Source organism: Rhinichthys klamathensis, unplaced genomic scaffold (genome assembly GCF_029890125.1).
Source record: "Rhinichthys klamathensis goyatoka isolate OS25496 unplaced genomic scaffold, OSU_Roscu_1.1 h1tg000266l_1, whole genome shotgun sequence".
In the NCBI taxonomy this organism is placed as follows: Eukaryota; Metazoa; Chordata; class Actinopteri; order Cypriniformes; family Leuciscidae; genus Rhinichthys; species Rhinichthys klamathensis.
Genome location: NW_026606787.1, coordinates 668,002 through 689,406, shown reverse-complemented (window position 1 = coordinate 689,406; position 21,405 = coordinate 668,002). Strand labels below are relative to the sequence as shown.

General features: G+C 40.2%; 1 protein-coding gene across 31 annotated transcripts in view; it reads left to right on the top strand.

The window, feature by feature from the left end:
• rimbp2b (RIMS binding protein 2b) overlaps positions 1–21,405 on the top strand; it is a 193,837-nt gene that overhangs the window by 110,174 nt on the left and 62,258 nt on the right. For all 31 annotated transcript variants that reach the window (XR_008809107.1, XR_008809106.1, XM_056267898.1 and 28 more), the window contains 2 exons: positions 7,111–7,200; positions 20,560–20,682. Coding sequence is in view for 29 of the 31 variants with exons in the window: in XM_056267898.1 (XP_056123873.1) it covers positions 7,111–7,200; positions 20,560–20,682 (213 nt within the window). In the remaining 2 variants the exon portion in view is untranslated. The remainder of the gene's footprint in view (positions 1–7,110; positions 7,201–20,559; positions 20,683–21,405) is intronic.

Genomic DNA, 21,405 nt, shown 5'->3' with positions numbered 1-21,405 from the left:
TTGGCTGTAATGCTCAGTCACTTGCAAAATCGTAAAACCAACATGAAAGAGAATCGTGATAAAATCGTGAATCGTGATATGATATTTTTGCCATATCGCCCACCCCTAGTCTCACCTCTTGAGTTTAGTTTGACCATTGAAAAAGGTGTAATTTCGAGCAGGAGAGGAACCTTTGTTTGGAAGCTGACTCATTTGCTTGATCAGAGTGAGCTGGCAGTTTTGTGTTCTTTTATACTCTGATTAATATAACAAGCATACGATGCACGTTAAAAGAAGGTGATATACACCAATGGTTGAAGAGTTAAAGGGGTCATATAATGATACATGCACTTTTTCAAGTTGATTGTACTGAAATGTGTGTTGGCAGTGCCTGTACACAACCATCATATAATGATAAAAATCCATCCAGTGGTTTTGTTTTAATCTCCTTATATGTTTTCCCCTGCCTCAAATCGAGCCGTTCGACCGTGTGACGTCACACGGTCGGACGCCCCTCCCGCGATTGTTGATTGATAGGCGCGTTTCAACACAGACCCGCCCTCGCTCGTGAGAGCTGTCAATCATAGTCTGCGCGGACCGGCGCGGTCATTGTTGATATGCTGGTGCACTGTCTATGAGCAGAATGGCGTCTAAGCGATTGTGGTGTTCTGTTCTTGGGTGTAATAACGAACACAGCAGTCATTTTAATGTACCTAAATCCGAACCGCTGAAGACGCAGTGGCTGAGTTTGTTTTCGAAGGGAATATTCCCCACGAGCAACGTCAATGCTTTCATGTTTGCGCGAATCATTTCTCAGCAGACTGCTTTATAAACGAGGATCAGTATAAAGCTGGTTTTGCTAAGCAGCTGCTCCTGAATAAAGAATCGGTACCAGATATTCGTGTTCCTGCTGAACCTCTAGAACAACTGAAGTGAGTGTAACGTTTTATTAAACTTTATATTAATATTTATATCTTTGCAAATCGCTTCACGATGAATGAGTCTAAGGTTTACACTCAGGGTACATTACTGCATGTTTTCTATGTACGACGTTCTCCATATAATTCATAATCCCACGTTTATAATGAACAACACGTTATGGTATTGTGTTACAAACGTGTACGCACAGAACAGAGGGGCGGAGTGAGCAAAGCTCATGATCATTTAAAGTCATATGCACTAAAACGGCGTGCTGAAAACAGAGCTGTTTTTGACCAGGTAAAATAAGTGTTTTCTTACAATACTAATGAGAATTTTTAATTAAAGTATATTACAAACTTTTAATTTAGACCCTAAAGAATCATATTAGCTTGTACAAAAATGGCATTATATGACCCCTTTAAATGAGGATTACTTAGATATGATACCAATAAGTTTACATTATCTAGTTCTATTATAAGGCATGCATAAAACAGTATACAATACAAAAAGACAATATATACAAAACAATAATAATACACGCAATGTCCTGGGAATATGCTTGTTCATTCATAAAAAGGTATGTCTTTGAATTAATGGAGAGAAGTCTGTTTAATGGGCCTGTGTCTGTCTTTCCTATGGCCTGTGCTGTTGCATGTAGCCACAATCCCCCAACTGAAATGTCTTTGAGGTTCACTAGTTACCTGGCTAGTGTCAGCAGGGGGAATAAAAGTTGATATTAGCCATGTTTGCGGGCCCAAAGCGAGCGTGCTTGTGCGTGCCAGGACCAGTCGCGTTTCCAATGTCACTTCTGGGGCTTGATTCAGGCCTCATCAGGGCTTCCTCTGGGCCAACGGCCAGGGTTTTTTGGCCCTGCCCAATACCTTGGTCCAAAGCGTGCCAACTGGGGTTTGAGGAGTGGTCATGAACAAAAGCAGAGTTTACCTGAGTCAGGAGACGGTCAACACCGCTGCTCATTTCCCATGGTATTATATCAGGCTAACAGCTAACTTCAACATTTAAGTCATTTTAAACAATTTTCAGCTCAAAACTCACTTTCAGACTCCAACGAGTGTTTAAAAAAACTTCCGTGCGATCCGATGGGGATTCTGATCACCGTAATAGGCAAAAATATATTTATACAGTATGCAATGTTAAAGGCTACTTATGCTAATAGTTGCGATAATAAATACACATATGTTTATGGAAAATACCAGAGACTGCTCGAAGAAGCCAAGTCATATATGATTATAAACGTGTATTTTATGTTTTATCTGTCTCTTCCCTTCCGGTGCCTTTGTTGATTTCGGACTAATGTATCCGCATATATGTCACACACTCCGGTTAACTCATATAACTAATAACTCCTGTTTTCTTCTCATGAGCTTATTTATAACTTATTTATAGGAACTAGCCACCATGATGGTTCCCCCGAGAACTAATGGTTCCCATAGGAACGTTTTCCTGGTTCCATTCACACCGCCAGTAGGAACTCTGAAGTGACGTAAGCTGCACTTGTCGTTGTGACTTTTATTTTGACGGCGCGGCGGTCCTTTGTTTTGACGGCGCTGAGAACACCAGAGCCTGAGCACACAGTGCTCTCATTCTCCGTGTTCATTAGTTTACGATCTGTCTAACAGTCCTGTCTAATATGTTAATAGATAGAACTGTTATACATAGAAAGTAGACAGTAATGAAAAGTTATAAGCATATGCCATGTGGTTGATGTCCAGTGTTGCTAGCTGAGCAGAAATACATAAGTCATGTTTGGCTTGGTCCCCTCAAAGTTGCGTTGGATTTTCTCCTTAGCGCAAAAGGTTAAGAGGCCCATCTATCACTGTTTTCCATGTTCGTAGAATTAGTTTGTGGATTAAATATATAGGCTATAATCTGTGTGTTTACACAGCTTCTATTAAAAATGGCGGGTGCTGGTGTTTCGTCTGCGTTCGGCCAATCAGCACACACTAACGTCACGGATAATTCCTATTAGGCTGGGTTAGACCCTACTCTGAAGTAGGAGTTCCTCCAAAAGGAGTTCCTAGAACTAAAATAGTTACTAGTTCCTGCAGTGTGAACACGCCAAAAACCGGGATCTTCCGCCAATTGTTCTAGGAACTACAAAAAGGTTCCTTGAGTGCGAAAGCCCCTATAGAGTGAGACCATAGAGTGAGATGGGAGAGATTGCTCAAACCTTCTCAGATCGCAATCATTGCATAATTTCACGAGAAATTAATATAAATGCTCGTTAACATATGATATTTTATCAATATTTTTCTAAATGTGTACGCCTTTGGACTTAAAAGCCTTAATAGAGTTTTTTTGTGCATTCCTGTGAAAGTAAATAAATGGAAGCAGGTGCAACTGAATAGGAATGTGTTCTCTTTATATGTGAAATGATAAACACATTTTTTCACATTGATTCAGCATGATTGGTGTGCACTCATGACACAAATTAATATACACTCACCTAAAGGATTATTAGGAACACCTGTTCAATTTCTCATTAATGCAATTATCTAATCAACCAATCACATGGCAGTTGCTTCAATGCATTTAGGGGTGTGGTCCTGGTCAAGACAATCTCCTGAACTCCAAACTGAATGTCAGAATGGGAAAGAAAGGTGATTTAAGCAATTTTGAGCGTGGCATGGTTGTTGGTGCCAGACGGGCCGGTCTGAGTATTTCACAATCTGCTCAGTTACTGGGATTTTCATGCACAACCATTTCTAGGGTTTACAAAGAATGGTGTGAAAATGGAAAAACATCCAGTATGCGGCAGTCCTGTGGGCGAAAATGCCTTGTTGATGCTAGAGGTCAGAGGAGAATGGGCCGACTGATTCAAGCTGATAGAAGAGCAACTTTGACTGAAATAACCACTCGTTACAACCGAGGTATGCAGCAAAGCATTTGTGAAGCCACAACACGCACAACCTTGAGGCGGATGGGCTACAACAGCAGAAGACCCCACCGGGTACCACTCATCTCCACTACAAATAGGAAAAACAGGCTACAATTTGCAAGAGCTCACCAAAATTGGACAGTTGAAGACTGGAAAAATGTTGCCTGGTCTGATGAGTCTCGATTTCTGTTGAGACATTCAGATGGTAGAGTCAGAATTTGGCGTAAACAGAATGAGAACATGGATCCATCATGCCTTGTTACCACTGTGCAGGCTGGTGGTGGTGGTGTAATGGTGTGGGGGATGTTTTCTTGGCACACTTTAGGCCCCTTAGTGCCAATTGGGCATCGTTTAAATGCCACGGCCTACCTGAGCATTGTTTCTGACCATGTCCATCCCTTTATGGCCACCATGTACCCATCCTCTGATGGCTACTTCCAGCAGGATAATGCACCATGTCACAAAGCTCGAATCATTTCAAATTGGTTTCTTGAACATGACAATGAGTTCACTGTACTAAAATGGCCCCCACAGTCACCAGATCTCAACCCAATAGAGCATCTTTGGGATGTGGTGGAACGGGGGCTTCGTGCCCTGGATGTGCATCCCACAAATCTCCATCAACTGTAAGATGCTATCCTATCAATATGGGCCAACATTTCTAAAGAATGCTTTCAGCACCTTGTTGAATCAATGCCACGTAGAATTAAGGCAGTTCTGAAGGCGAAAGGGGGTCAAACACAGTATTAGTATGGTGTTCCTAATAATCCTTTAGGTGAGTGTATATTGTAAAACATTGGTCAAATATCGATCTTTTAAGTAAAGACCAAACGTTAACTTCTGTCATGCCATTTTGCGATCCAGCTAGTTTTCAGTAAACTGGTGAAATGGTGAGGTTGTGTGACGTCGTTCTATGGAGGTGTGTTAAGGGCGGGTTTTACCGTAGCGCTGCTGGGCTACTGGCCCGACAGTGGAAACGCAACTTGATTTTGGGCTCAGTGCTTGAGGTCCGAGGCTATTGGCCCCGCACGGCACGTTGTTAGCCCTAGCTTGCACTGGCCCGACAGTGGAAAAACAGCGATTGAGGCTAGACGTCTCGGAGCCTGCTTGGACCTTTCCTTGTCTTGAGGGGGAGTCTTGCGACTCCCAAGTGGATGATTTATTAAATATAACAATTAATTGTTTGTCTGATCAGTCCAGTCGCTACAAAATGATGTAAAAATATATTTACTCGTTGTTAGTTCATTTAATGCATTAACTAATGTTAACAAATTAAACCTTGTTACTGAAAAACCATACAAACTCAATATATTTTTGCAGCATTTATTAACCTTTGATAATGTTAGTAAATAAAATGTTCATGTCCGTTTTCCATGCATTAACAAACACAACTTTAGACTTTAGTAATTTATTACATTAGCTTTAACTAAATAAAGGCTTTAGAAGTATTTTTCTTTGTTAGTTTATGTTAACTAATGTAGTTAACTTATGTAAACAAATTAAAACTTATTGTAAAGTGTTACCGATTTTTCTTTTTTCTTTTTTTTCTGTATTTGTCTTTCTTTCTGTAGACTTAGAACAACAACAACAACAACAAAATCAAATATTTTTCTCCTAGGATATGTGCTTGGGAATCACAGCTCTGAGCAATACATTTTTCTTCCGTAGAAAGAAAACAGGAAGACAATATTTTCATGCTCCTTAAATGCCCCAGCATATCAGATGCCACACACACACAAGTGAATACATGAACACTCATATTTGTGGCTCTTGCTTGAAGATTACTTGAGTAACCGACACTAGCGTCGCACCACATAGATGTTGGAGTGTAATTAAGTTTTCCTCTTGCAGTGAGGGGAGAATCGGAAACTGTGTGGGATGAGGGTTTGGTTAGGGGGCGTATGCAAATTCTCTGCAGCATTAAAGATAAACCAATGATTTTAGAAGTTAACCTAATTACATAGAGCTATTTAAAGGTGTACAGATGATTCAGTCATAAAACCAGCATGCTGTCTAATGTGCTGAGTGCTTCTCTCCTCTCTTGTCTTTTCCCTGAGTAATGCCTCATCAACATTACTTAATTGTACTTCTCACTTTCTCTCTCTGTCTGTCTCTCTCAATTATATTTTAATTTCAGTTTAGTGTGCTTCGTTGGTACGACAAGAACAGTACATACATTTGTATTGTATGTACAGTGAACAATATTTGAAATATAGTAAAATAAAGGTAGTGTAATAAATAAAACAAATCAAAATCAAATTACTGTTCAAAACTTTTGGGTCAGTAAGAGGTTTTTTTTATGTTTTTGAAAGAAGTCTCTTATGCTCACCAAGACTGGATTTCTTTGATTAAAAAACTACATGAATAAAAGTAGTATTGTAATTTAAAATAACTGTTTTATATTTTAACATATTTTAAAATGTAAATAATTTCTGTAGTGGCAAAGCAGATCTTTCATTACTCTAGTCCTCAGTTTCACATGATCCTTTGGAAGTTATTCTAATATGCAAATATGATGTCAAAACAGTTCTACATTTTTTTTCAGGATCCTTTGACGAATACAGTTTAAAATAGAATTTATTTGAAATATAATTTTTGTAGCAATATAAAAGTATTTACTTTCACTTTTGATCAATTTAATAAATCCTTGCTGAATAAAAATATTAATTTCTTTAAAAGAATTACTGACTCCAAACTTTTGACTGTTAATAATTTCATTTCATTTACAACAATAGTGCAGAGTAAAATTTTAAAAAGAATCAGCACATTTATAAAAACGAAATAAATTACAAAGATAAAATTATTTAAAATTATATTAAAGTCCATGAACAGTTTATAGGTTTGTGTAATTCCACAGAATCGTGATAATATTGCATCAAAATGTAATAATTTCCTCTTCCTCTGAAACAACTTTTCTTTTTTTCTGATGTCCCTTAGGCCATGCAGGTTTAGTGATAGACTCTCTATTCTAGGTGTGTTGTGTGGAGACTGCATGATTTCTGTTGACTACTGATCTCTTTAGTCCAAACCCTCAGTGTCAGTCTTTCTAAGACAGATGGGCCGCAGCGTCTCTCTCTTACTGTCTTCTCTCATTCTCTCCCTGTCTTGCTCTCCCCAAGATGAATAATGCATTGACCAACACCAGCTGTGTTGGAAACTCTCTGTTCTTACCAGGAATACACCCTGCCGTCTAAACGTGTGTTTATCAGTGTGTGCCTGTGAATATTTCTGCTAGGCACAATCACACTTGAACATTTGTACCACACAACTGAGATTCTAACCTTTCTGTTTGTGTTTTGTTTGTGTGTTGACAGGAGAGTGAGCTTCAGCATGTTCTGCAGGAGAAAGCACGTCTGAATCTCCGGTTGTTCAACGATACCCAGAAGGCAACAAAGTATGAGCAGGTAAGCAGTCGGCCTCATTGTAGCTGACGGCTGCATGACAAACCCTCGCCGTCTACTTGCTCACACACACAATGGTATTGTACTCCTTTCGCGCCATCATTTGTTCCCTGGTGGAGAGCAGTAATGGTGTTTTTGCCACTTGAGTGGAAGTGGAGGATTGTTCCTCATAAAGCTGGAGGCCTTGGGCTGCCCGGCATACATTTCAGCATCCTCTAACTCAATCCGGCGAGGAGCACAGCAGTGACCACCCACTCACTCATGAGATTGATGAGTTCCTCTCTGAACGGGTGTATCAATGTACAGTGTATGAGTATGGAAGATTTGTGTGTAGATATAAATGTCATTCAGAGTTTGGTTTATGCTAAAGGAGAAACACTGTAAGAATAAGGTTTGACTTTAATGTAAAGAAATCACAGTTAAAGATACTTGACTCGCTAGAAAAAAATGTGGAATTTTTGTCATAAGGAAAAATATTTGTACACTACCATTCAAATGTTTAGGGTCAGTAAGATCTGTATGTAGACAGGAAGCGAAGTAGGAGAGAGAGCGAGAGAGGGGGACGGTGGAAAGGTCCACGAGTGCTGCCCCCTGTCTGCGCTAATTACAATTACATTTTGTTTGTTGAAATGTTACACTTATAATCATCATTGAAAATAATAAGAAATGTCTTGAGCTCCAAATCAGCATATCAGAATGATTTCTGAAGGACATTAACACTGAAGACTGGAGTAATGATGCTGAAAATTGAGCTTTGCCATCACAGGAGTAAATTACATTTTAAAATATAGTAAAATTGAAAACAGATACTAAGATTTCAGTTGCTAAATAATTCTAATAATATTTTACAATATTTTATTTTTGTTTTATGTTTATTAATATGTTCATTTGTGGTCAAATAAATGCAGCCTTGGTGAGCATAAGAGAGTTCTTTCAAAGACATCAAAAAATCACATCCCAGACTTTTGAACAGTGCTGCAAACGGTGCTAGTTTTTATTATTTATTTATTAGTTTTAGTTTGTTTATTTAAGTTTTAGTTAAGTTATTTTACAAAATGTACAAAACTTGTACAAAAACGAGAATGTTGCCTTAGCATCTAGCTGTAATAAAATACGTTTTTTACATTTTATTTCAGATATTATTTACTTTGTTTTGTACAGTGGCGCATTGTTGCCACTTACATATTATTTTTTACCACTCAATTATGTCATTATAACGAGATGTTATATTATGATATTTTTTCTCGTTTAACCATTAAATGTAAAGGATTTTCTGTGGAGTGAGGGGAAATAGCCTAAAATTGTGCTTTATTATTAAAAAAGTACATATTTACAAATGGGGATACCATTTACGAAAATTCATTACTCCCATTAACTTTAGCCAAATTATAGACATAAAATTATAGGCTAATTATGAGGGTTTCTTGGAAGATTTTCTACCTTATAAGGGGTCCAGGGCCCTAAAAAGTTTGAGAACCCCTGGTTTAAATGAAGTCTGTGATTGAACTGTAAATCAATAAATCACAACAATCCCGTGCTATGGTTTCTGCCATTGATACAGGCTTCAGCATAAGGTATTTTTTGTCATTATTAAAGTAAAAAAAAAAAAAAAATAGAAGCTGAATACCAGTGCCATTTAAATGTTGTATACTCTAGGTCTCGATTAACAGCTGATCTATAAATATAAAAAGTTTTGCTCACATTTTTGGGGTGCTAAATCGAATTTTACTCGATTAGTAATAATGGCTATTATTATTATTATTATTATGAATGTTAAAAAAACACTTATTTTATATAGAATATATGGATATTTTTGTGGAAATCACGATAAATATTTCAGGATTTTATATATATTTTTGATAATATAATATTATGAATGTCTTTTACTGTCACCTAACTTTTGAATTGTAGTGTATCAGTATCACAGTTTCCACAAAAAAATATTAAGCATCAAAATCTGTTTTCAACATTGATAATAATAAGAAATGTTTATTGAGCAGCAAATCTGCATATTATAATGATTTCTGAGGAATCATGTGACACTGAAGACTGGAGTAATCACAGGAATAAATTACATTTTAATAATTATATTTAAAATAAATATGTAATAAAAAAATAATTATATTTTAAAATAGAAAACAGTTATTTTGAATTGTAATAATGTTTAAAAATATTTCACTGTATGTTTGATCAAATAAATGCTGCCTTGCTGGGCTCCATTGGTTACGTCTTCTGGTGTAGCACCTTTGAACTATTATCGTCTACTTTGGTCTTCTTTTGATGTGCACTTTTCTGGTCTCCCCTAGTTCTGTCTCACACCCGCATGTGTGATCTGTTATCTCTGATTTATGCCTGCTAGCATCAGCACCCCTGTAGCCTGCTTATGGTTAATCTTTTAGTCATGTCTGTGTCAGTATTTAGTTGGAGGCACATCTTGGCACCCAATCCTGGCAGAGCAGTGTCCTCCTGCTGAGCTGTTCGAAGGTAGGCTTAGTCCGATACGTCCGAGTAGGTGTGTTGTCAAACGCTGTTGCAAAACAGGATCCCCGCTCTCTCATTAGACATTTATGAATGCAGTTCCTATGAGGCCGATAGAAATACAGAGGGAGGTAAAGGTGAAAGAAAAAAACATCCTCAGAACCTCAGTAATTTAAAATCATCAGAAAGTCTTTGTACTGTGAGTGTGTGATATTTATAAAGAATTACAGTATAACACTTTCCACAACTTTATGGTTTGTGAGTTCTAGCAGTACACTGTATGCATTTATCTTGTCCAAAGCTCAAATGCTTATAGGCGAGCTTGGGAGCAAATGAGAGTAAATCCTCACAGCCACGATCCAACATCTAGCAGAAAACCTTCTCAGAGGTGTGGAAGCTGTTAGGGAACCGAAACTTCTTATTAATTCTAATGGTTTTTGGGTCATTGACATGACACAAATTTATTTTTCTCTCCTTTCTATTAATTTAAAAATGCAATTCATACTTGTGGTGATGCACCGGAATTAATTTTTGACTGAAACAACGAAAATCTCACTAAGACTTTTCCCACCTTATTTTGCAACGTGGAAGTAAGCTATTTTCTTAGAATGTGTGAGACTTCGGATTCATTAGCCGCTATAGGAAATTATTAATATAAAATAATATAACAACAAATAAAAGTTTGCGATATAAAGCAGCATAACGGACTGTTTTTGTATAGGTAAAATAACTGGAAGTGAATGACACTGGAAGCCAAACGCATTCAAGTTATGGCTGCGCCTGCTCTTTCATGAAAAATAAGGTGGAGATATTGGGCTACATTGCAGGCTATAGCACAAAACAGCTCCTTATGTTACGATGCTAAACTGAGAGCAGTAATGGTGTGACGTGTGAGTCATGTAAGCCTGCTCTTGCTTGAAAAGAATGGTCCTTCATAGGGCTGCTCGATTATGGAAAAAAATCATAATCACGATTATTTTGGTCAGTATTGAAATCACAATCATTTCACACGACTTTGGGAACGTGTTGCATTTATTAAAAAGATTTATTTCAACAATTCTTAAAACATCTAAATTTGAACATTTATTGTACTTTAACTATTAAAATAAATAATATAACAGATAATACTTCAATTGAGTATTTAATAATTCACGCAGGTCTACCACCTATAATGCGGGAAATTCCCCCGCAAACATTGATTCACTTTAGCATGTAGATTGTATGAGTAGCCTAAATTAATCCACACAGATTATAAAATCAAATCAATCATTTTAAATCTTTCTCCAAGACACAATTTCACAAACCGCGTGAGTGTTCAGCGGTGCTGCGTCTTCTCTCTCTGTGTCTCTCAAAATGGCAAATGGTCTCTCAAAATTAGACAAGGCACACGTCGAAACTATATTCTCGCTTTTAGGAGTCGGGACATGACGGAATTGTCACTTGCACAATCGGGCCAGCATTGCATCATAACTAAAGTTGATCATTTTCACTACTTTTTAAGTCTTATCAGTTTAAATATTCAAGCTGAGAGAGTTTATGGCTTCGGGAGGGGCGGATGTGCACGTGTCATTCAGAACACAAGACAAAATAAGAGTGTTCTTGCTAAACAGAACATGGCAAAATAATCGTTTTTACTCTATTGTACTATTTTGGTGAATAGTAATCATTTTGGGAAATTCATTTTGGCCCTAGTCCTTCATGCATCACTTATCAAATTTCGATTCGATATATACATAGATTTGATTGTAGTTTACTGTTTTGTGTTACATTTCTTATTTGACTAGAGTAGACAGTTTATTAGGTCTAGAAGAAAAAATATCACTGTAGTAATGTGATTTTCCTTTTTTAGTCAACCTAATATTGTAAAACCAATGCCATTCAAGCTGACTGCAATCATTACACACATGACTTTCGGTCTTCTGTAATAAAGCAAGGCAGCCCTGAGACAAATAGAAAAACTACTATTGAAACGACTGGACGAAAAAAACAGAACCCAAGAGCAGATCAGTTCCAACAGTGTTTATTGGACAAAAATCAAAGTAGGGGGTGCTCAGTAGCGCTGATTACAAATTCAGCACAGCTGTGGTGCTGTGGAAATATACAGGGAAACATAACCAAAAGACAAAGGAAGAAGAGCAATGATCAAACTCAAGTCCTGAGGCGTCCTGGGTTGAGCGGCAGATCGGTGAAAATCATCAATTAGCGAGCGGTCCAGGATGTCCTGGGTCGGGACCCAATATCTCTCCTCCGGATCGTACCCCTCCCAATCAACCAAGTACTGGAATCCCCTTCCCCACTGCCTGCTATCAAGGATCTTCCTGACAATGAAGGCAGGAGTGCCCTCAACCAGGGGAGGGGGAGAGAAAGCGGTAGAGGGGAAAACAGAGGAACGAATAAAAGGCTTGATGCAGGAGACATGGAAGACAGGGTGAACACGGTGAAAGGGTTGTGGAAGCCGAAGCCGGACCGTCACCGGACTGATCACCTTGACAATAGGGTATGGCCCAATGAACCGCGGTGCCAACTTCCTAGATGGCACCCTAAGAGCTAGGTCCCTGGTGGAGAGCCACACCCTTTGCCCACAGATGTATTTAGGTGCTTCAGCCTGACGACGGTCCGCCAATCTCTTGATGCGTTCCCCGGTTCACAGCAGTGCCTCCCTGGTCCACCGGCAGCGATCAATGAATGCCTGAACCGAGGGAACCGCAGCTTCGGGACCCTGTAAGGGAAACAGAGGGGGTTGATAACCAAGACAGCATAAGAAAGGAGATAACCCAGGAGACGACACCGGCAAGGAATTATGGGCGTATTCACCTAGAGGTCTGCTAACCGACCCGAGCCCGACGGGTCCCGAAAAATGTGCGGGTTTCGGGTCGGGTTCGGGTTAATGTTTAATGAACAGCCTCGGGTTCGGGTTTAATTAAGAAAAACTAAATAGGCTATATATAGTTTGCGTGCCGTGTGCTTTGCCTGCTTGCTGTGTTGTGGTGACCGGCACGCGAGAGAGAGAAAGTACATACGTGCGCAGATGTGCAATATGTGCATACACACAGTCAGGCTCTCTCTCTCTCAAATATAATGATAATGATATATATACACTCACCGGCCACTTTATTAGGTACACCTGTCCAACTGCTCGTTAACACTTAATTTCTAAGCAGCCAATCACATGGCGGCAACTCAGTGCATTTAGGCATGTAGACATGGTCAAGACAATCTCCTGCAGTTCAAACCGAGCATCAGTATGGGGAAGAAAGGTGATTTGAGTGACTTTGAACGTGGCATGATTGTTGGTGCCAGAAGGGCTGGTCTGAGTATTTCAGAAACTGCTAATCTACTGGGATTTTCACGCACAACCATCTCTAGGGTTTACAGAGAATGGTCCGAAAAAGAAAAAACATCCAGTGAGCGGCAGTTCTGTGGGCGGAAATGCCTTGTTGATGCCAGAGGTCAGAGGAGAATGGCCAGACTGGTTCGAGCTGATAGAAGGGCAACAGTGACTGAAATAACCACTCGTTACAACCGAGGTATGCAGCAAAGCATTTGTGAAGCCACAACACGCACAACCTTGAGGCGGATGGGCTACAACAGCAGAAGACTCCACCGGGTACCACTCATCTCCACTACAAATAGGAAAAAGAGGCTACAATTTGCAAGAGCTCACCAAAATTGAACAGTTGAAGACTGGAAAAATGTTGCCTGGTCTGATGAGTCTCGATTTCTGTTGAGACATTCAGATGTTAGAGTCAGAATTTGGCGTAAACAGAATGAGAACATGGAACCATCATGCCTTGTTACCACTGTGCAGGCTGGTGGTGGTGGTGTAATGGTGTGGGGGATGTTTTCCTGGCACACTTTAGGCCCCTTAGTGCCAATTGGGCATCGTTTAAATGCCACGGCCTACCTGAGCATTGTTTCTGACCATGTCCATCCCTTTATGGCCACCATGTACCCATCCTCTGATGGCTACTTCCACCATGTCACAAAGCTCTAATCATTTCAAATTGGTTTCTTGAACATGACAATGAGTTCACTGTACTAAAATGGCCTCCACAGTCACCAGATATCAACCCAATAGAGCATCTTTGGGATGTGGTGGAACGGGAGATTCGCATCATGGATGTGCAGCCGACAAATCTGCGGCAACTGTGTGATGCCATCATGTCAATATGGACCAAACTCCCTGAGGAATGCTTCCAACACCTTGTTGAATCTATGCCACGAAGAATTGAGGCAGTTCTGAAGGCAAAAGGGGGTCCAACCCGTTACTAGCATGGGGTACCTAATAAAGTGTCCGGTGAGTGTATATATATATATAATTTTTTATAATTATTTGTTTTATTTTATCATATCATTTATATCACAAAACTGTTTTGCGCATGTGCTACCGCTCTCGCGCGTATTTGCTGTGAGAAACAGAATGGACCTCAGGTTCGGGTCGGGTTCGGGCTTAAAATGTAAATGTAATTGTCGGGTCGGGTCGGGTTAAATGATCGCGGGTACGGGCGGGGTTCGGGCTTTAGTTTAAAGCCCGTGCAGACCTCTAATTCAGCCCAGGTGAGCTGCTTGCTCCAGGACGAAGGATTGTGGGAAGCAAGACACCGGAGAATCCGCCCAAGATCCTGGTTCGCCCGCTCTGTTTGACCGTTGGTCTGTGGATGGAATCCCAACGACAAACTAGCAGTAGCACCAATCTGCCAACAAAACTCCCTCCAAAAGTGAGAGATAAACTGGGGACCCCTGTCAGAGACCACATCCTCTGGAAGACCATGGATCCGCAAGACGTGGTCCACAACCACCTGAGCCGTCTCCCTGGCAGAAGGGAGTTTGGGAAGGGGAATAAAATGGACCGCCTTAAAAAAACTGTCCACCACCGTGAGGACCACGGTATTGCCACTGGACTGCCCTGACACGAAGTCCAGTGCAATGTGGGACCAAGGGCGGGAGGGAATAGGGAGAGGTTGGAGCAGACCAACGGGCATAGTTACAAGACTTGTTTTGCGCACAAACAGAGCAGGAAACCACAAACCGATTGACGTCCCCTCCCATGCCCCGCCACCAAAAACGCTGGCGAAGAGCAGCCAGCGTTCTAATCACCCCTGGGTGACACACTAACCTGGACGAGTGGCACCACTCCAGAACCTCCGGCCGAACCGACTCCGGTACAAACAGTTTGCCCACCAGGCACCCCCTTGGCACCTCTGTTCCTGACTGGGCCCGCCTGACGCACTCCTCAATGCCCCAGGTGACGGATCCCACCACACAACCAGAGGGGAGGATAGTATCTGGCGGCACCACGTCCTCCGGAGCAGAAAACTGACGTGAAAGCGCACAATTTTTGGAGCCCGCTCTGTAGGACAGTTTGAATGTACTCCATGTTCCGATGATCAGTCCAGACCAGGAACGGCTCCACTGAACCCTCCAAACAGTGGCGCCATTCCCCCAGTGCCAAGTGCACGGCCAGCAACTCACGATTACCAATGTCATAATTCCGCTCTGTGGGTGACAACCGGTGAGAAAAGTATGCACAAGGGTGTAACTAATCATGAGGGGATCGTTGGGAGAGAACTGCTCCGACACCTACTTCTGATGCATCGACCTCCACAAGAAACTGTTGAGAAGGATCTGGAGTAATTAGAATAGGCACCGAAGAAAAAAGGCTCTTTAGTTCATTAAAAGCAGCCTGAGCTGCCGGAGACCAGCAAAAATGTTTTCTTGTCGACTGGAGGTCAATGCAGTCAGAGGGGCTGCCACCAGATTTGTTTGTTCTTTTGGTAACATTAGTATTGTGTTTTTATTTAACTGCCTTTTTCCCCAAATAATTTAAATAAATAAAAAAATAAATTACCATTTTATTTTATTTCATTTCTTTATTTTAATTTATTTTATTTGCTACTGTAGCTGACTAAATAGTGAAATAGTAGCGTTTTGCGGCTGTTTTTATACTCTTATATACTCTATACGTACATTCTTTCCCAAGGTTTTTCTTTCCTAAGGGTTATTGTCAGGGGTGGGCTGGCCATCGGGCAGACCCAGTGGGTCGACGTGCTTTTTGGGCCGATACATCTCATACTTAAAAAAAAAAAGAATATATATATATATATATATATATATATATATATATATATATATATTTTTTTTATTGTCTGAACGGCCCATAAAACTCGTACATAGGCGGCCCATTCGTTTTGTTTTGTTTTGCATAATTGGCGGCGCTGGGATCTTTGTGCCGGTGTAATGCATTGGACAAAAAAAGTCAGCGTAGTTTTCTTTTCCTCACAGACCAGCCCATGAAACGCATAGTTTAGCGGCCCATTGGTTCTTTTTTTGATTGACACTGGGCTGGTCCAATCACATCTTTAAAAACCTCCCCCTCTGGGCTCTCAGCGAGCATACAGTGTCAGTGTGTATCTGTCAAAATAGTCAGAGAGATGGAGAAGAAACGGAAGGAACACAAGAGAAATAGCTTGAAAAAGGAAACAGGCCCTTCAAGTGGCTGATGAGGACAGTGAGGAGGATAAAGAGAGAAATTAGTGCGTGTAGAGAACTGCGGTAGGCAGAACTAGGCTACCCACAGAACACTTAGGCTATGAGTGTAGGTTTCACGGTTTGAGTTTTGTTTCTTGTTCCTGGTTCTTGTCTGTCATGTGATTCCCTATTCTAGTCATGTGATCTTGCCTTGTGTTCCCTTGTCTGTTGTGTCATGTTGTCATTGGTTGATTGTTCACAGGTGTCCCCCTTGTCTCGTCGTTAGTCCTGTATGTATTTAAACACTCATGTTTGCCCTGTGTCTTTGTCGAGTATTGTTTGTTCTATTCCCCGGCTCCAGTATCTTGTTCTCTAGTCTTGGTTTGTGTTCCTGTTTTAGTTTAGAGGTTTCCATGCCTTGTCATGCTTTTGTTTTGTGTTTATCTTGTTTTGTAATAAATTGCATTTGGGTTCTCACCTCAACTTGCTTCCAGTGGACTTAATCGTAACAGTAGGAACCCATTACCCAGTTATGCATTATTTCCACATCTGCATATTTGACGATTACGCATTTTACTAGAATTCTAATGAGACGCGTTTGTGTCCCCGAACCCCCCTAGAGGGACAGAGGTCCACTCACCACAGATTTACCAAAACTCCTGTGGGAAACATTGGTATTGCTATGCCAATGCAGTTTATAGCTTGTTGGATTCATCACTGTGAAGTATAGTTCAATTGTATTTTACAATTAGTAGTTATTTCATCTGTTAACTCTTACTCATTCCTACTCACTCATTACATGGCATTAGTGGTTTTAAGGAATAGGAGTTGGTATACATTTGGTAAACAAGGTTTTCAAGGGCGTGCGAAGATCGGTTGTGTTTATGATCATATGTAATGGGCCGGTCTTGGCCAAAATGCCAGGGGCGATTTTTTTTGTCCCAGTCCAGCCCTGGTTATTGTAGTTGAATAAATCTAAAACCACATCCACATTGTGTTTTATAATACATTTTCCCTCTAAAGTATGCAAATTTGGGTAAATGAATTATACTGCCCTATAATGGCACAATGCCTTAAAGGAGCATTTCACCCGTGGGAACATTCATATTTATTGAAAGTGGGTCATATATGTAGTCGAAATATAATACAATTTTCGAATTTGGTGCCTTCTTGACCGAGTAAAGACAGAAAGTAACTTTAGGGCGCATTTGTACTGAAAACCACAACTCCCACAATGCACCACATTGCACAGCTCCGCAAGCCACTCCCAATAATCCAGAACAATGATGAGGAGGTATCCGCCTATCAGATTCAGAGAAAGCACTCTACCGTCTACAAGGCTGGGTGCCGCCAGAGTTTGAAATTCATTTCACAGAAAAAAAATCTAGTTTGTTGCCTAAATCATTATTGAATTACTCCTCGTTTCTATTTATGTTGAATGTTCAGTCCGAACATTGTAATGCAATTTGGATTTGCAAAATAAGAATAAAAATATGTAGGCATGACCATTATTTTGTTATCTATTATCATGTAAGGTAACAGTAGGTTAGTAACATTAATTCCACTGATGGAATGTTGGTCGTCCAAATTTATCTAACATACACGTGGAATAAAACACTAATAAGGAAAACAACGTAAATGTGAACCATTTATTTCAATAATGGTATCAACAAAAATAATTATGATAACAATAAAAGTTCAACAATACAATAGTAACAACAATAGTTCCTCCTGAGCTTCCTCAACTTGCTGGTGCCCGCAGTACTGGCAATCTGGAGCTGGATATTTCAGTCGGATTGCCGACACGAGCGGGTAGAACGCGAGAACGTGACCTGCCTGTCACGGACAAGGAGCCCGCACTGGCTCGAGTTGAGGCGGACTGGTCATGTCGTTCTACCCGCTCGTGTTGGCAATCTGACGCGAGCGGGTAGAACGACAGGACCAGTCCGCCTCAACTCGAGCCAGTCCGGGCTCCTCGTCCGCGACAGGCAGGTCTTCTGATTTGGCTGATGGAGGAACAGGGCGCGGCTACTGCCGCTTCTGCAGCCGATGCAGAAGACCTGCCTGTCGCGGACGAGGAGCCCACACTGGCTCGAGTTGAGGCGGACTGGTCCTGTCGTTCTACCCGCTCGTGTCGGCAATCCGACACTTTGCTGTATTGCGGCTCGTAAAGATAGCCACGAACATCGGATTTGAGCAGAAGACTTTCAAAATCATCTTTTCTTGCATATCATGTTTATTTCCTTCCATCATTGTCGTAACTTCCCATCTGGCTCCACAGCGCTTGTTAGCTTAGCTTCCAAACAAGATGGTGGATATTGCTATTAGTTTCGGCAAGTTAAGTCCCACCCACTGATCTGTAATAGGTCTGTAGCGTGAGTGGGCCCCTCCCCCTGAATAAATGATGAGCTACTGTCTTTTCAATGAAATGTGACTTCCTGCTTATTATGACGCAAAATTACGATTTTTACGTCATAATAAGCAGGAAGTAAAACACTTAAATCCTTATTTCTCCCATCTCAGGGAAAAATAAAGGAAAAATCCACGATCATTATAATATATGACTTGGTTTCTAACAATACAAAGCTTAATGCAAATGGGTGAAGTGTCCCTTTAAACACATGAAACAACATTCACAGCATGTTGAAAAATAATAGAGAAGAACTTTAGTCAGATATAGTTGGATCATGAAATGTTGGACTTTGATATTATTGCTTAATAAATTTTTTTTACCTGCCCTCATGCTTTGGTTATCCAAGAATAAAATTACGGTAAGTTGTTTCAAAGGTGAACAAAGTTATTACATTTTCATGAAAGATTATAAAAACTTTTTTACTCTTACTTTACACAAAAAATATGGTCAGTTTAGATATCAGTTTAATTTGTACTTGAGTGTCAACACCACTATGACTATCCAACGACATGCCGGTTGAATGTTATAAGAAACAACTATACAAGTGTAATAGGTCAAACACATTTCCTCTAGAACAAGCATATTCGGCTGTAATTGCTGTTTCAGTACGTGTGTGTGGTTCAGGTTGCAGATAAGAGATGAGTGTCAGATTGGACAGACGTGGAGTGTGTACTTGCTACCTCTGACTCTGTCAGCTCAGCTTTTTATCATGACTGACGCTGCGATCGATACAGGACGTCAACCCCTCTGCTCTCGGCCTCTAAATACACGACTCTCACCCCAGAGCTCAGTGCTGACTACACATGCTCCATTTATTGCATAAAAGTGAATGACGACAAACAGAAAATATCATTTTCAAAGGATCAAAGTATTTATTAGCAAAATGTAGGCCTAATTATTTGAAGGAACCCTTTCATATGATGTAACAGTGGAGATGTAATGTTATTATTATCATATTATGTATTATAATTTTTAGATTTATAATATTGTGATATAATATTTTAAAATAGTCATTATTGATGTACTTTACATCATTGTTGTGAATTTTAATTTTTAAGGTGTACAAAGTAATCTTTTCTCATTTCAAACATTTTACAAGAAACAAACTACTTTTGAAAAATATTTTCAGAATTTTTTAACACATTTACGACAAGAAGCAGGTTAATTGTTCTTTTGGTAATATTAATACCGTGTTTTTATTCAACATTTTTTTCTTTTCTTTTTTAACAAAAAAATATATTCTAAATAAATAAATGTTTTATTTTATTTTAGCTTTGTTTGATTAAATTGTATCTTCTATTTGGCTGTTTGTAAAATAGTAGTACTTCGCAACTGTGGTTACATGAACTGAAATAAAAACAATAAAAACATTGGAGCAGATGTGCTGGTCAGGATACAAGCGTCTAGAGCTGCCTTCCCAGACCCTGATGTTTATAAGAGTATCGTATGCTGGAGGTTTGTAGATTGTTGAACGATTTCACCTATTAGCCTTGTGGCCACATGCGTCCAGATGGTGTTATTCATACATGATCTTCCTCTACCCCACTGCAGATCCAAAGACAACCACTGCAGTTTGATGCTCAGAACTACTATCTTAAACTCTCACCTTCAGTAGTTGGTATGAAATAAATGAACTAAATAATCTTTTTTTGTTTTCCCCTTGTAAAATCACACTTAAATAGTTTATTAAATGTAGCGAGAGAGCCGGAGTATAAGGGTGGAACAGGGCCTAGAGATGATTCAAACTGAATTCAAACCTGTCATTTGCATGAGCACTAGTGTGTCAAACACGTGCGCAAACCACTAGGCCACATCTCAGACATGTTTGTATTTTTCAAACCATTTTTTTCTTTTTGCAGGATAGAATGACCTTTCACCTTTCTAACTGAGGTCAGAAGGGAAACCGTGTAAGCCTGAAGACATTCTTGATTAGTCTCTCTCTCTCTCTCTCTCTCTCTCTCTCTCTCTCTCTCTCTCTCTCTCTCTCTCTCTCTGTCCATAAGGTGAAAAGTGAATATGAACAGCTGCAGGAGGCTCTGTACACTGTGACAGTGGAGAGAGATTGCGCTCTGTTGGAGAGGACTGAGCTCCAAGGCAAACTGGAGAACCTAGAGCAGGTGCTGAAGGTGAGAACCAGCCAGACTCATCCCTGTAAATCCCATAATCAAAAGAAAAAGTTATTGAAAAAGAAAATCAAGCCTTTTTTTTCTACAGTTCTTCAGTTTTGCATTGTAAAAAATTCTATTTATCCATCCATCCATCCATTTAAAAAAAATCTACAGTTCTTTAGTTCCCTTTCGTTGTCACGATGACGACGAATGGGGGTTTCGCTTAGAAGCCTATCAACTTCAAGTAATACAAAACGAGCCAATGGCAAAGAAATGCCATGGGTCTGCGGAATTTGCATAGCGTAACTCCGCCTCACCTCGTGGGTATTTAAGGAGAACGCTGGCAGCAATTCAGACATGTTTTCGCTGAGGAGCCAAGTTTACCCTTCGTTCCTGTAGCCTTCTCTGATTTCGTCAGCTTTTACGAAACGAGCGAACTCTCCAGTGTTGGTGTGACAGCGATCTCCTGGTGAGGACACACTTCCTGCTAATCTGTGCGTGGTTTGCCAGTTGGTGTGTTTCTCCGCGGGCGCTTCAACACTTGAGTTTTCCTTTTTTTCTAAAAAGAGCTTGCACGCAGCACGTCTTTTTAAAGATGCCTCGCCCGTGCACTTCTGGTTGCGGTCGGTTTGTATCTGACTCTGATGGGCACGAGCGCTGTCTAGTGTGTTTGGGCATTGATCACGCTAGAGCAGCGCTCATGGATGACTCATGTTCTCTCTGTGGGAACATGACCATCGC